Source organism: Cetorhinus maximus, chromosome 23, assembly GCF_964194155.1.
Source record: "Cetorhinus maximus chromosome 23, sCetMax3.hap1.1, whole genome shotgun sequence".
In the NCBI taxonomy this organism is placed as follows: domain Eukaryota; kingdom Metazoa; phylum Chordata; class Chondrichthyes; order Lamniformes; family Cetorhinidae; genus Cetorhinus; species Cetorhinus maximus.
Genome location: NC_135901.1, coordinates 23,163,501 through 23,178,350, shown reverse-complemented (window position 1 = coordinate 23,178,350; position 14,850 = coordinate 23,163,501). Strand labels below are relative to the sequence as shown.

Genomic DNA, 14,850 nt, shown 5'->3' with positions numbered 1-14,850 from the left:
CACTATTCACCACCCCACCAATTTTCATGTCATTTGCGAGCTTACCCTCCAACATTCAAGTCTAAATTGTTTATATATACCACACACAGCAAGGGACCCAACACTAATCCCTGTGGAACCCCACTGGACAACAGGCATCCAGTCACAGAAACACCCCTCGACCATCAACCTCTGCTTCCTGCCTCGCAGCCAATTCTGGATCCAATTTGCCAAATTGCCATGGGCTCTTACCTTCGTTATCAGCCTGCCATGCGGGACCTTATCAAGAGCCTTGCTGAAGTCCAAGTAGACTACGTCAAATACATTGCCCTCATCCACACATCTGGTCACCTCTTCGAAAAAATTCTATCAAATTGGTCAGACATGACCTCCCCTTATCAAAACCATGCTGACTATCTTTGATTAATCCCTGCCTCTCCAAGTGTAGATTAATTCTGTCCCTCAGAATTGCTTCCAATAGTTTCCCCACCACTGAGGTTAGACTGACTGGCCTGTAGTTCCCTGGTTTATCCCTTCCTCCCTTCTTGAATAATGGTACCACATTGGCTGTCCTCCAATCGTCTGGCACCTCTCCTGTAGCCAGAGAGGTATTGAAAATTATTGCCAGTGCCCCTGCTATCTCCTCCCTTGCCTCACTCAACAGCCTGGGATACATTTCATCCAGACCTGGAGATTCATCTACTTTTAAGTCTGCCAGACCACTTAGAACCTCCTCCCATTCTATGCTAATTTCTTTAATTATATCACAGTCCTTCTGCCTGATTTCCATACCCATGCCGTCCGTCTCACTTGTGAACACCGACACAAAGTATTCATTTAGAGCCCTACCTACGTCTCCCAGCTCCACACACAAATTACCACTATGGTCCTTAATCTTTCCCTAGTTGTCTTTTTGTTGTTTAATGTACTTGAAAAATAACTTTGGATTTCCTTTATTTTCGCTGCCAATGTTCTTTCCATGCCACCTTTTTGCTCTCCCAATTTCCTTTCTAAGTTTCCCCCTACACATTCTGTACTCCTCTAGGGCTTCAGTTGTTTTGAGCCTTCGTTATCTGCCATAAGCCTCCCTTTTTCTCTTTATCCAATCCTGTATGTCCCTCAACATCCAGGGTTCCCTGGATTTGTTGGTCCCACCCTTTGTCAATACCTGAATATGTTGGCCCTGTACTCTCCCTATTTCCTCCTAGAATGAGTCCCACTGCTCTGATGCAGTCCACTCTGGCCAAATCATATCTGATCTTATTTAAATCGGCCTTCCCCCAATTTAGAACTCTGATTTCTGGCCCGTCTTTGTCCTTTTCCATAACAACCTTGAATCTAACGGAGTTATGATCACTATCTGAAAAATGTTCCCCCACTGATACCTCTACCACTTGCCCAGCTTCATTTCCTAAAATTAAGTCCAGGACTGCCCCCTCTCTTGAAGGACCTTCTATGTACTAGCTTAAAAAGCTCTCCTGGATGCATTTTAAGAATTCCTAAACCTATCACACTATGACTAACCCAGTTAATGCTGGGGAAGTTGAAATTCCCCACTATTACTACCCTATTATTTTTACACTTCTCTGGAATTTGTCTATATATCTGCTCTTCTATTTCTCTCCGACTGTTTGGGGGCTGATAGTACACTCCCAGCAATGTGATTGCTCCTTTTTTGTTTTTCAGTTCTACCCATATGGCTTCATTTGAGGAGCCTTCTAAGATGTCATCCCTCTTTACTGCTGTAATTGATTTCTTGATCAATATTGCGTTACCCTCTCCTCTTTTACCTCCTTCCCTGTCTTGCCTGAAGACCCTATATCCCGGAATATTGAGCTGCCAATCCTGCCCCTCTCTCAACTATGTGTCTGTGACAGCAATGACATCATAGTTCCAAGTGTTAATTTGTGCCCTCAATTCATCTGCCTTATTCGTCAGACCCCTTGCATTAAAATAAATACCATCCAATCTTGCCAAACTCCCTTGTGCCTTAACTGACCTATAACTTCTACTCCTTCCAAACTCACTTGCTCTCTCTTCTAATTTTGGCTGTGCATCTCCCCCTGCTGAACCTCCTCTCAGGATCACATCCCCCTGCCAAGTTAGTTTAAGCCCTCCCCAACAGCACTAGCAAACCTCCCCGCAAGGATGTTGGTCCCATTCCGGTCCAGGTGCAAGCCATCTGCCTTTTACAGGTCCCACCACTCCCAGAAACGGTCCCAATGTCCCAGAAATCTAAAGCCCTCCCTCCTGCACCATCTCTCCAGCCACACATTCATCTGGACGAACCTCCTACTTCTATACTCACTAGTCAGTGGCACTGGAAGTAATCCAGAGATTACTACCTTTGAGGTCTTGTTTTTTAATCTGCTTCTTAGCTCCTTAAATTCTGCTTGCAGGACCTCATCCCTCTTTCTACCTTACACTGACTATCTTACGTTGATGGTCTCTAGTCATTCTCTTCCCCACAAGTGGAAACATTCTCTCTGTATCTTCTCCATCAAACCCTTTCATAATTTTAAAGACCTCTATCAAATCCCCCTGAGCCTTCATTTCTCAAGAGACCCAGTCTGTCAATCCTTTCCTAATATATAAACCTACACATTTCTAGTATCATCATTGTGAATCTTCTCTGCTCCCTCTCTCAAGCCTCAATATCTTTTTTATAATATGGTGACTGGAACTGCATGCAGTGGTCAGGAAGATTTTTGATCCAGGTGTCACAGAATACCCAAAAAAGCGGCTCGAGCTCATACGTGATTTTCAGCTGGTTTATTAAGAAGCAACTGTTTAAAAATGATGCATAATGGACAGAAAAAAACACACAATCTGTGACAGATGAGAATGGCTTACCGGTCCCTAGGGACAAATAGATGACACAGAGTGAGTGCTGGTCTCTGTAGCTGGTGGCTGTCGTCTTCTCTGAACAATTCACTGATGTGAGCCAGTGTGTGGGTGTTGAAGCCAGACTGTGGGTGTTGATGCCAGAGTGTGGGTGTTGAAGCCAGAGTGTGGGGGTATTGAAGCCAGAGTGTGGGTGTTGAAGCCAGAGTGTGGGGGTATTGAAGCCAGAGTGTGGGTGTTGATGCCAGAGTGTGGGGGTATTGAAGCCAGAGTGTGGGTGTTGAAGCCAGTGTGTGGGTGTTGAAGCCAGAGTGTGGGTGTTGATGCCAGAGTGTGGGTGTTGAAGCCAGAGTGTGGGTGTTGAAGCCAGTGTGTGGAGGTGTTGAAGCCAGAGTGTGGGTGTTGAAGCCAGTGTGTGGGTGTTGAAGCCAGAGTGTGGGTGTTGAAGCCAGTGTGTGGGCGTTGAAGCCAAAGTGTGGGTGTTGAAGCCAGTGTGTGGGTATTGAAGCCAGAGTGTGGGGGTATTGAAGCCAGAGTGTGGGAATATTGAAGCCAAAGTGTGGGTGTTGATGCCAGAGTGTGGGGGTATTGAAGCCAGAGTGTGGGTGTTGAAGCCAGTGTGTGGGTGTTGAAGCCAGAGTGTGGGTGTTGATGCCAGAGTGTGGGTATTGAAGCCAGAGTGTGGGTGTTGATGCCAGAGTGTGGGTGTTGAAGCCAGAGTGTGGGTGTTGAAGCCAGTGTGTGGAGGTGTTGAAGCCAGAGTGTGGGTGTTGAAGCCAGTGTGTGGGTGTTGAAGCCAGAGTGTGGGTGTTGAAGCCAGTGTGTGGGCGTTGAAGCCAAAGTGTGGGTGTTGAAGCCAGTGTGTGGGTATTGAAGCCAGAGTGTGGGGGTATTGAAGCCAGAGTGTGGGGATATTGAAGCCAAAGTGTGGATCACCTTGAAACCTCTTACTTGTCCAAAAAGAGCCTGTTTGAACCTTTACACAGACAAATGGTTTACGTATGGGTTATGAGATTGAATTATATCAGAGTTAGAAATGTTCCATTTCAGGGCCTGTGCTAGAGACATGTCCTTGGCAGAGAGAACAGGTCTGTCCTGTGTTTGTCACCCAGCAAGCTGCTATGGAATCTTTCTCCATGAGCGAGAGGGAAGGAGCTATTCCTATAATGTTCAATAATTTTTTTACAGATCGCCACACCTTGAGAAGAGAATATCCTTATTGATTCCTCATAACTGATTTCTGACTAACCCAGCTATTCCTAAACTACGAAATTGTTTTCCCAATTTCTTGATTACATACCGTAGATAACATACTAAAGCTACTAGAATTATCAGAATCAGCAAACCAAACTGTTGAGCTGCCACCAAGAATAAATATTAAAACCTTTTCCAGTAAATGTGATAACTATCAACTTCGATTCATCCTCCCCACCAACAGTGGCATAATGGTATCGTCACTGGACTAATAATCCAGAAACCCAGGCTAATGCTCTGAGCACCGGGTATGAATCCCACCATGGCAGATGGTGAAATATATATTCAATCAAAAATCTGGCATTAAAAGTCTAATGATGATTGTTGTAAAAAAAACCATCTGGTTCACTAATGCTCTTTAGGAAAGGATTATCTGGTCTGACCTACATGTGTATCCAGACCCACAGCAATGTGGTGACTCTTAAATGGCCGAGCAAGCCACTCAGTTCTCAACGGAAATTCGGGATGGGCAATAAATGCTGGCCGAGCCAGCAATGCCCACATCCCATGAAGAATTTTTTTTAAAATTCTAAATGATTAAGAACATAAGAAATAGGAGCAGGAGTAGGCCATTTGGCTCCTCAAGCCTGCCCCGCCATTCAATAAGATCACGGCTGATCTGCCCCAAGCTTCAATTCCTCTTTCATGCCAGCTCCTCATAGCTCTCAGCTCCACGATGTTTTAAAAATCTATCTACCTCACCTATAAATACTTTCAGTGATCCAGCCTCCACAACTCTCTGAGGTAGAGAATTCCAGACATTCACTATCCTCTCAGAGAAGAAATTCCTTCGCATCTCAGTTTTAAATAAGTGTCCCCTTATTCTGTAACTATGTCCCCTAGTTCAAGATTTCCCACTAGTGGAAACATCTTCTCAACATCTATCCTGTAAAGCCCCCTCAGGATCTTGTACATTTCAATAAGATCACCCCTTATTCTTCTAAACTCTCATGAATAAAGGCCTAACTTGTTTCACCGTTCTGAATAAGTCAACCCTCATTCCAGGAATCAGTCTAGTGAATCTCTTTTGAACCACCGCCAAGGCCAATATATCCTTTCTTAAACACGGGGACCAAAACTGTACACAGTACTCCAGGTGTGGCCTCGCCAACATCCTGTACAGTTGGAACAAGACTTCCCTATTTTTAAACTCCAAACCCCTAGCAATACAGGCCAAAATTCCATTCGTCTTCTTAATTACTTGCTGCATCTACATGCTAACTTTTTGTGTTTCATGCACAAAAACACCCAGATCCCACTGGCTGTGCTTTTTTGGAGTCTCTCTCCATTTAAATAATAGTCTGCCTTTTGATTTTTCCTACCAAGTGCATGACCTCACACTTTCCTACATTAAACTCCAACTGCCAAGTTTTTGCCCACTCACTCAACCTGTCCATATCCCCTTGCAGATTCCTTATGTCCTCATCACAACATGCCCCCCCACCTATTTTTGTATCACCAGCAAATTTGGATACAATACACTCTGTCCCCTCCTCCAAGTCATTAATATAGATTGTAAATAATTGAGGCCCTAGAGCTGAACCTTGCGGCACTCCACTAGTTACGTCTTTCCAACCTGAAAAAGACCCATTAATCCCAATTATCTGTCATCTGTGTGTTAACCAATCCTCAATCCATGCTAATACATTATCCCCAATACCGTGAGCTCTTATCTTGTGCAATAACCTTTTATGTGGTACCTTACTGAGTGCCTTCTGGAAATCCAAATACACCAAGTCTACCAGCTCCCCTTTCACAACTCTGCTTGTTATATCCTTAAAGCACTCTAGCAAATTTGTCAAACATGATTTCCCTTTCACAAAACCATGTTGGCATGTCATAAATACATATGGTTCAAACAAAAGTTCATGCATGGACTTTAAAGATTCTCCAGCTCTCTGTTCACTGCCATCCACCTTGTGGATATTTTCTAAATCCATATTCTAAATCCGTCTTCACTTTAATTTTACTCCCTCTGATAGATGCCAGTGTGTTTAATTCTATTCTGATTGTTTAAGGTCAGTTTTTCCATGGACTATGTGTCAATACCTTAATGATTTAAAATGTTGCCTCATACTGACCACATGAATCACTTTATGTTGTCCTGTTTGAGCAGCTGAGCATGTCCGGGGTCTGGTCTGCAGTGCAGGTTCACCATGCATTTCCGCATGTTAATTACACCACAATAACATATCACATCTGCACACTCACAGCGGTATCCCAGTATCATGCCCCATGGACCATCTGATACAAGTCACTTTTGGGCTTTCAGGTAATCCTACCAAAAGATTAGGGGGGGGGGGTCTCTGTCTGAACATCTTTACTTAACTCCCCTTTCAAGTTCCAATGCCTCACGTAATGGCCAGACTATCAAATTCAGGTTTTTAAAAAAGTTCAGAGGGAAGAATACAAGTATCTCCAAGAGAAAGCTATCAATTTACGAGTCTCATTTACATGTTCCTGACTTTCACTAGAATGGATATGGATACCAGATTGATCTATTCTATTGAACTATACCCAGAGTGAGTTATTCCAATTCCCACTTGGTGTTGTGATTTTCTTTATCTTTTATTCTAGCTGTGACATCCCATTAATTACCATTCTATCTCATTCGGGAGCTTTGGAGAAACTTTACTGTCCAATTCAATATTCACATAATCTGTTATTTGTAGAGCAGAGACACAAGTATTTGCAATCAGTTGGGAGATAACTTCCATATCTCTCCTCCTCAAGCACTTTGTCTTGAAAGATAATAATTAGGATGAAACCAAATCTTTAAAAGGCAAGTCTTTAGTTCAATCCGTCACCATGTTGTCAGTGGAGAGGGTTAACTCCTCTGCTTGTTTTCAAAGGGTTTGGAGCAAACATTCTCAAATTGTGCACAATTATGTTGACTTTACGGAACTTTTCCTTTCAGGTCAAAGACAAACCAAATACCATCTTAAACTTTGCGTTTCCAATTCTGTTGTTTTTTTTCAGCTTTGCCCAATTTTACTTTTTTTTCATTCTCCTTCAGGCACCTTTCCAAATGACTGTAATAAAACTGAAGAAAAATAAAACAAACAAAATCAGCTTTCACGGGTAAACTTCAACCTCCTTAGACCAAAGAGTTAAAGAGAAAACAAAAATAAAAATACCTGAAAAAACTCAGCAGGTCTGGCAGCATCTGCGGCGAGGAACACAGTTAACGTTTCGAGTCCGTATGACTCTTCAACAGAACTAAGGAAAAATAGAAGAGAGGCGAAATACAAACTGGTTTAAGGGTGAGGGGAGGTGGGACAAGTAGAGCTGGATAGAGGGCCAGTGAAAGGTGGAGATAGCCAAAAGATGTCATAGACAAAAGGACAAAGAGCAGTTAAAGAGGATGGAGCTTCCCACAGCTTGTGATCTCAGAAACATAACTTCAAAGCTAAAGCTGATCTTTGGGGAATCCAAGTTTTCGGAGCCTTTGACAATTCTACAAGTCAATTGTAATTCATACTTAAAGGTTTACTTTCACACAGTATTTATAACATTTCACTTGTCTCAGCACAGAAGCTGGCAGCATTTTAGATTAAATACCAGTTGAACTTTCTCTTGTAACTGGCGTATGGTGATCATGTTCACTGCCGATCTGCCAGCACAGAAACCGTACTGTGCTTCTGGACACACTGAGTCTGCAAGTAGATAAAGTGTTTTAAGCGTGACCCTAGCGAAGGTCGTTCCTGTGACATTAAGGAGTGAGATGACCCTGCAGTTGTTGCAATCTCTTTCGCCACAATTGTTTTTGCATAATATGCTGACTTTTGAATCATGCATGTCCTGTGGAATTGAGGTCATGAAGGTGTGGCAGTAAATAGGACTTTCCATGCTTGAGCATATCAGCTGGAATTCCATCCTAGCCAGGAGCCTTTCTGCTTGCTGAGCAATCAATGGCCTTTTCCAGCTCGTGATGAAATTTCCTTGTCCAACTCACCCATGACAAGAAGCTGCTGGAGAGAGTCAAACAGAGACTGGGAGGTGTCTGTCTCATGGGAGTACAGCTCACAATAGTGTTCAACCCAGCAGGACTTCTGTCAGTGAGTACTTCACCATCTGCCAATTTCAGGGAGTCAACTTGGGTGATGGTCGGACCAAGCGCCCTCTTGATCCCATCATACATAGCATGGAGATTCCACAGGCAGTTTGGATTTCTTAGTGTAGGCTGATCCAGTGTTTATTTACACTGCATCTCCCTGTCTTTTGCACAAATGTCTTGGCTACTTTCAAGTTATGCAGTGTTCTAGCTGTTGGGTTTATGTTGTGCATCAGGTAGGCTTTGCTTTTTGCTTCAAAGACAAATGTCATCTTTGCTGAGTAGGTCTCAAACCAGCCTTTGTTGTGGGTTCCACCTTTACCAAATGTTGCTGCTGCTGTGTCAGAAATGATTGAGTCAGCGACTTCCAAGCTTCATCAATATCAATGTTGATTGATGAAGCTTTTATTGATGTGTCTGTAAAATATTTTACTGTTTTGTTTCATGTTCCTTGATAATTTAATTTCAAAATGGAGGTGGCAAGTGAAGAATGTGGCAATCGGTAAGAATTGTTAGCAAGGATTAATCAGCACTTTCTAATTGGTGATGTTAACCAGTGGAACCTCTCAGACATTGAATTGTAGATTTTGCATCAAAGATCAATTTAGGATTGCAGCAAAAGTTCCTAATTTTATTGCAAACTAATTCCTGGTGAGAATTCTTGAATTCAGCAGAAAGATTGTAAATGGCATTTTTAAAAAGAGACATTGTGACATCTCCAGAATATTAAACTGCAGTCAGTTATAGGGTTGTTAACATCAGCAGAAACAACCCAAATATTGTCAGATTATCAGACCTGGATGTGATTAACAGCAGCAATAACAGCAGAATCCAATCACTGCAGTCACTTGTGAACCCGCTCGTGTCTCAGAAGGTGTTGTGACTGAGTGAATCCCGTCCCACACAAGGAGCAGGTGAACGGTCTGTTCCCGGTGTGAACTCGCTGATGTGTCAGCAGTTGGGATGACCAACGGAATCCCTTCCCACACATGGAGCAAGTGAACGGCTTCTCCCCAGTGTGGGTGCGTTGGTGTTCATTGAGGTCGATTGACTGCCTGAAGCTCTTTCCACAGGAAGTACAGCTGAATGGATTCTCCTTCGTGTGCATTCGGTGGTGTGACTGGAGGGCGAATACCTGAGTGAATCCCTTCCCACACACGAAGCAAGTGAATGGTCTCCCACCCGTATGAATTCGCTGGTGTTCAGTGAGGATGGATGAAGACTTGAACCTCTCTCCACAGGTTGTGCAGCTGAATGGCTTCTTCTCAGTGTGAACTCGCTGGTGTGACCGAAGGCCAGATGACTGAGTGAATCCCTTCCCACACACGGAACAGCTGAATGGCTTCTCCCCAGTGTGAATGCGTCGATGGATTTCCAGCCGAGATGAAGAATTGAATCCTTTACCACAGTCCTCGCATTTCCACAGTTTCTCCATGATGCCAGTATGTTTGTCTCCCTCCTGGTTGGACAATCAGTTGAAGCTCATCCACGCACAGAACACGTGTATGGTTTCTCCCCACTGTAAACAGTGTAATTTTTTTTTCAGGCTGTGTAACTGGTTAAAGCTCTTTCCACAGTTTGTGCACTGGAACACTCTCACTCGGGTGTGTGTGTCTCGGTGCTTTTCCAGTCACGCTGATGTTTGAAATCTTTTCCCACAGACAGAACAAACAAACATTTCTTCTTCCACGTTCAAAGGTGAATTGAGTGACTCTGTCAGATCATGTTGTGATGTTCAGTTTGAGCCTCCTGTCTGTAAATCCACCAGTTCTAATACCCTGGAAAAGGAGTTTACAAAACTCATCACTGTAAGTGCAGGACAGAAATTCTGAACAGACAATTCTAGTTTCTATGGAACCGGTTTTCCTCACTTTTTCCTGCAAAGCCGTAAATCCTCATCCCACACACTCTTCCTCCTCCTCGTACTGGAATCCAAACCTCAGAGTGAACAGCCATCCCTTAATTTATGGGATTTCCCTGTATTTAAGTCAACTATCCTAGGCTGCATGGTGCTGGGCACTGTTTGTCTCCTAAATTGGACCCCTTTCATTGTGCAGAACCCTGTCCCCTACTGTTTCTTTGTTCCAACAGCTCTGTCAGCATCTCACCCAACACCCTCCCACCGACTCAAATGGACTCCCATGGCAGGGTGTCCTTTAATTTTTGTTGGTCAGCCTGCCAAACTCATCACACCATCTCCAACATTCCTTTCCCCAACTGCCAGTTTTCTCCTTCCCTCCATTCTGGCTAGGTTGAGTTCTCAAGCCTCTCTGTGCAGAGGGAGAATATAATCAATGAATCAATCATTTTCTCTCCTGGTCACTGGGACCCTGTAGCCCCGCCCACTCGCTGTTGTTTCACCAAGATGGCGGCACAGAAAGTAAGGATTCCAGTGTAGGTTGTTGTTAGGGGTTTGGGGCCTCCAGCGGGTGTTTCTGAATCCTCCCCGCGCACCTCCCAGGGTTTCCTTCCTTCCCACAGACCAGATTCCTCATTGATTTGAGCCCAAAGTGTAACCTCTTATTTATTGTCCCCCCTCCCCCATCCTCTGATGTGAACCATCCTCCACTCGCTGACCCAGGATGGCGTCCGTTAACCTGGACCTGTTCCCGGGAGGGAGAAGCCCCGCACTGGTGTTTATGAAGACTCCCATCCCACTGCCTCCCTCCCTCATGACCCGCCCGGCAGCAATTTACCGGCTGAGAATTTCCACACAACCGCCTCAACTGTCCGCCATCACCCGCACTGCGCATGCTCCAGTTCACAGGAACTGGGGAGTGATTGACGGCAGCTCTGGACTAATAGGAAGAGGGGGCGGGGTTCGAGGACTGCGAGGGAACGGATGGCCCTCCAACCAATCGGAGCGAATGAGGGGCGGGGCTGAGCCCGGATCTCCTTCATTGGCTGTAACTTCTGCATCATTTTGGAAGCTGATTTGTGTCAAACTCTAGGAGAAAACTGGATCTTTCTGTTTGTGGCTTTAACCAGATGAAACCCTGTGGGTGTGGAGCAAACATTTCAACATTTGTTAGTGAAATGGATTCATTCAGGACAGACAGCAGGGTTGATTTGAAGGAACAACACAGTGGAGTGAGAAAGGAAATTCAGTGGCAGGATTGGGGAGCTGGGACTTGTAACGGAAGGTTTGAGAACTGAAGTAATCTGGAGTGAGAAAGGAGAAAATGACAACAAACTGAATATGTAAATACATGGAGCACCATTACCGGATGTCTGGGTGAGTGCAGACCCAACAGCGCTCAAGAAGTTCGATACTACCCACTCCAAGTAACCCACTTGATTGACAACCCATCCTCAAACATTCACTCCTTCCACCGCCGACAAACTGTTGCAGCAGTGTGTACCATCTACAAGATGCACTGCAGAAACTCACCAAGACTCCTTAGACAGCACCTTCCAGAAGGACATGGGTAGCAAACACATGGGAACATCTTGACCTGGAAGTTCCCCTCCAAGCCACTCACCATCCTAACTTGGAAATATATCACCGTTCCTTCATTGTTGCTGGGACAAAATCCTGGAACTCCTTCCCTAACAGCACTGTGGACTGCAGAGGTTCAAGAAGGCAGCTCACCATCACCTTCTCAAGAGCAATTAAGGATGGGCAATAAATGCTGCCCTGGCCAGTGAGGCCCGCATCCAATGAATGAATTTAAATATAATGTCCCTCGTCCCCGATTTTAATCGCTCCACCATTGGTGTCCATGCCTTCAGCTGCCTGGACACTAAACTCTGGAACTTACCTCCCTAAACCTCTCCACCTTTTCACTTCACTTTCCTCATTTAAGACACACCTTAACTTCATTAACTAAGCTTTTGGTCATCTGACCTAATATGTCCTTATGCTCCTGTGAAACTCCTTGGGACATTTTATTATGTTAAAAGCTCAATATAAATATCAGCCGTTGCAGTTGTTGTTGTATCTCAGTCAGACCCGATCAGTGACTGAGTGAGTGAGTCTGTATAAATGTAACTCAGATGGACACAGCTTGTTAGAACAGACCTCGGGAGAAGGAAGTTCTGAACTAACCTCTGGACTTTCTGTTCTCCACAATTGGGATCAGCAAATATGAATTATGCAAATTTTCCTCACTCTAAATTAGCAAGCTTGGATAATGTTCCTGCCTGGTTTCACTTGGCATGCATATTAGCAGTTCATTCAGTCAACAACAGAAGTTAATGGGTTTTCGATGCAGATAAACATTGTTGCTCACCATCTGTAAGATGTCACATAGTAAAGTGTGCTCATAAAGACAGACGCAAATGATGCTGTAATTGAACCAGAGGAAATGGCAGAGCTGGTACAGAATCATTCCTTTAAATAATCGGTCTTCAGAATAGAGTATCAGGAAAAGCGACCAAGGGAGTCATGGAAACTGAGGTGCAATGCAGATCTGCTGGCTTCCTTCCTGTCTTCTATGTGGACGCGATTTATGCGCCAGAAAGCTTCTCACCTGGAACAAAGAGGGATCAAATATAATTAACGCATCATTCTCAAAACTGTTCCCAGTAAAGTTCTTGAATTTTGTTTAAAAGCTAACTGCATTGCTGCCTGAGACATTTGCTGGATGGACACTTCTACATTTTGAATTTCAAAACAAGCTGAGGCACCAGGGTGAAACCAACAGTTGTCTCCCTGCAACAAGTGACATAGCCTCTCAGTCTAACCATTGGGATCCTCCAAACATTCTGGTAGCAGAGCACTGCCCTGTTTGCTACACAAATATTTATTCTGTGTAAGATTTTGTTCCAAGAACAAGAATATTTTAAACCAAATAAAGTAAACAAAATATTTTACACGTGATCTTGGCAGGGCTCTGTTAAACTCTAATAATCATTTTCCTCTGTAATATAACACCCTCGATTAACGGGTTGTGGAGCAAAAGTAATAAGATTGTATAAATCAACTCGGAAATAATGAGATGTTTGCCATATGACCATGATATAATTATGCAACTGATCTCATATCGAATTTACAAAAGTGTTATTTTTTTGATCAAAGTATATTCGGAACCCAAGTCCAAATCTTCATGTCATTGGGTCAGGGAAACCCTGCGAATTAAGGCAAACTAGGCATGGATTCTGCAGAAACTCCTTTTTCAAAAGGGAATTGGGAAATTAAATGAATGGGAGAAAAGACACAGGTTTTTTGAAAGAGAGAAGGAAATTGCAATTAATTTGTTTGCTCTTTTAAAAAGGAGACAGAGATCGGATGATGGAAGGGCCTCTTATGCCATTGTATGGATACATGGTGCTATGCCATTTTATGATTACATCTGTCTGCAGCATTCCTGATAATAGCAGCTGAATTCCATTTCTCCGAAACGGGGACCTAGAGTGCTGCTGCGTAACAGCACAGTTTAATATTCCAGATATGCTCATTGCAGCCAAGGCCTTCACTTGTTTCTGTAGTGCAGTGGTTATCATATTTGCCCAGCATGTGTAAAATCTCAGGTTCAAAACTATCCAGAAGCAATATCAAAGTTTGCTTATCTAAGCGTGAGTAAAAGTTGCATCACTCCTGGGACGTGCCTTGCTCTCTCTGTCTGTGTCTGTGACATTTGTCCCTCTGTTCCTTTTTACAAAGTGTGATATTCTGAGAAGCTGTTTTCCCCTGGCTGGAGCGTTTAGAACTGGGCTCACATTCTCCAGGTGATGTGTCAGCCATTTAGGACTGAGGTGAGTCACTCAAAGGCTGGTGAATCTTTGAAATTTTCTGCCCCAGTTGCCTGTGGATGCTCAGTCATCAAGTATTCAAAAGTGAATTGGATAGATTCTTGTCCTGTACTTTTAAGTGACAGGATGACCAGGGAAAGGTGGGGGAAGAGGCACAGACATGGCCAGATATTCCTTTTCTCTGTAACTATTCTCTGATTTTGTACAGACATCATTAAAGTCTCTGTGTGGACTGTAGCAGTGGCTGGCTGGTTAAGCTGATGGATTTAAAATTCATTGGGATTTCCCCACGTAGGTTAGAATTCTGGCTTGAACTGAGAGTCTGTAAATTAATTATCGGTTAAATGGAATAAAAACCTTCCAGATCTGATTCCAAATCCCATGCTCATGCTAAATGACAGGAAAACTTCTCACTGAATTTGCTGTCTCCTGAGGTCAGAAGAGGGAGGAAGGTGGATTTTGCTGTAACGGGTTGTAAGATGATCGAATGACTGTGAAGGCAGTCGGAGTGAGGATGAAAATGAACCAATTATAGAAAGTTACAGCACAGAAAGAGGCCATTCAGTCCAGTGTGCTGCTTTGAAAGAGCTGCTGTGATTGGTTGTTCTGAAGTGATATTTGTGCCAGTTTGAACAGCACAAATTAAAATCCATCCCATTTCCACCCACATTTAGCCCTGCACCATCATCTCTTTATGTCTCATGTCTTGCAACTGATCACATCCTTCCCTTTTGCCCTTTCACTCCCTCCCTCTGCCTTGTTTTTCACCTGTTACATCTCTGACTTTTCCAGCTCTGATGAAAGATCATCCAGCTGCAAGATTCACTCTGTTTCTCACTCCACAGTTGCAGCCAGACCTGGTTTCATTTCATATGGAATTTTGGTCAATGGTGACAGCCCACACAGCACCAAGAAAGAGTATTGCCCTGGTCAATTGAACCCAGGCCATGGCAGTAAAAGCGCTGAATCCGAACAACCAGGGAAGCTGGCAGGCAGCTTTCCAAATTAGATGATAATCATCTCTT

The 14,850-nt window shown here is 43.8% G+C and overlaps 1 protein-coding gene across 2 annotated transcripts; it reads right to left on the bottom strand.

Annotated features, from left to right (window-relative positions):
- Positions 1–2,737: 2,737 nt before the first annotated feature.
- LOC144697239 (uncharacterized) lies at positions 2,738–10,915 on the bottom strand. 2 transcript variants are annotated; one of them, XM_078569162.1, is made up of 2 exons: positions 10,828–10,915; positions 2,738–9,909 (listed from the first exon to the last, which is right to left on the bottom strand). In XM_078569162.1, the coding sequence occupies exon 2, from the start codon at positions 9,564–9,566 to the stop codon at positions 8,976–8,978; it is 591 nt and encodes a 196-aa protein (XP_078425288.1). In that variant the 5' UTR covers positions 9,567–9,909; positions 10,828–10,915; the 3' UTR covers positions 2,738–8,975. The 2 variants fall into 2 exon arrangements, with proteins under 2 accessions (XP_078425288.1, XP_078425289.1); XM_078569163.1 differs by lacking the exon at positions 10,828–10,915 and adding an exon at positions 10,003–10,646.
- Positions 10,916–14,850: the final 3,935 nt, after the last annotated feature.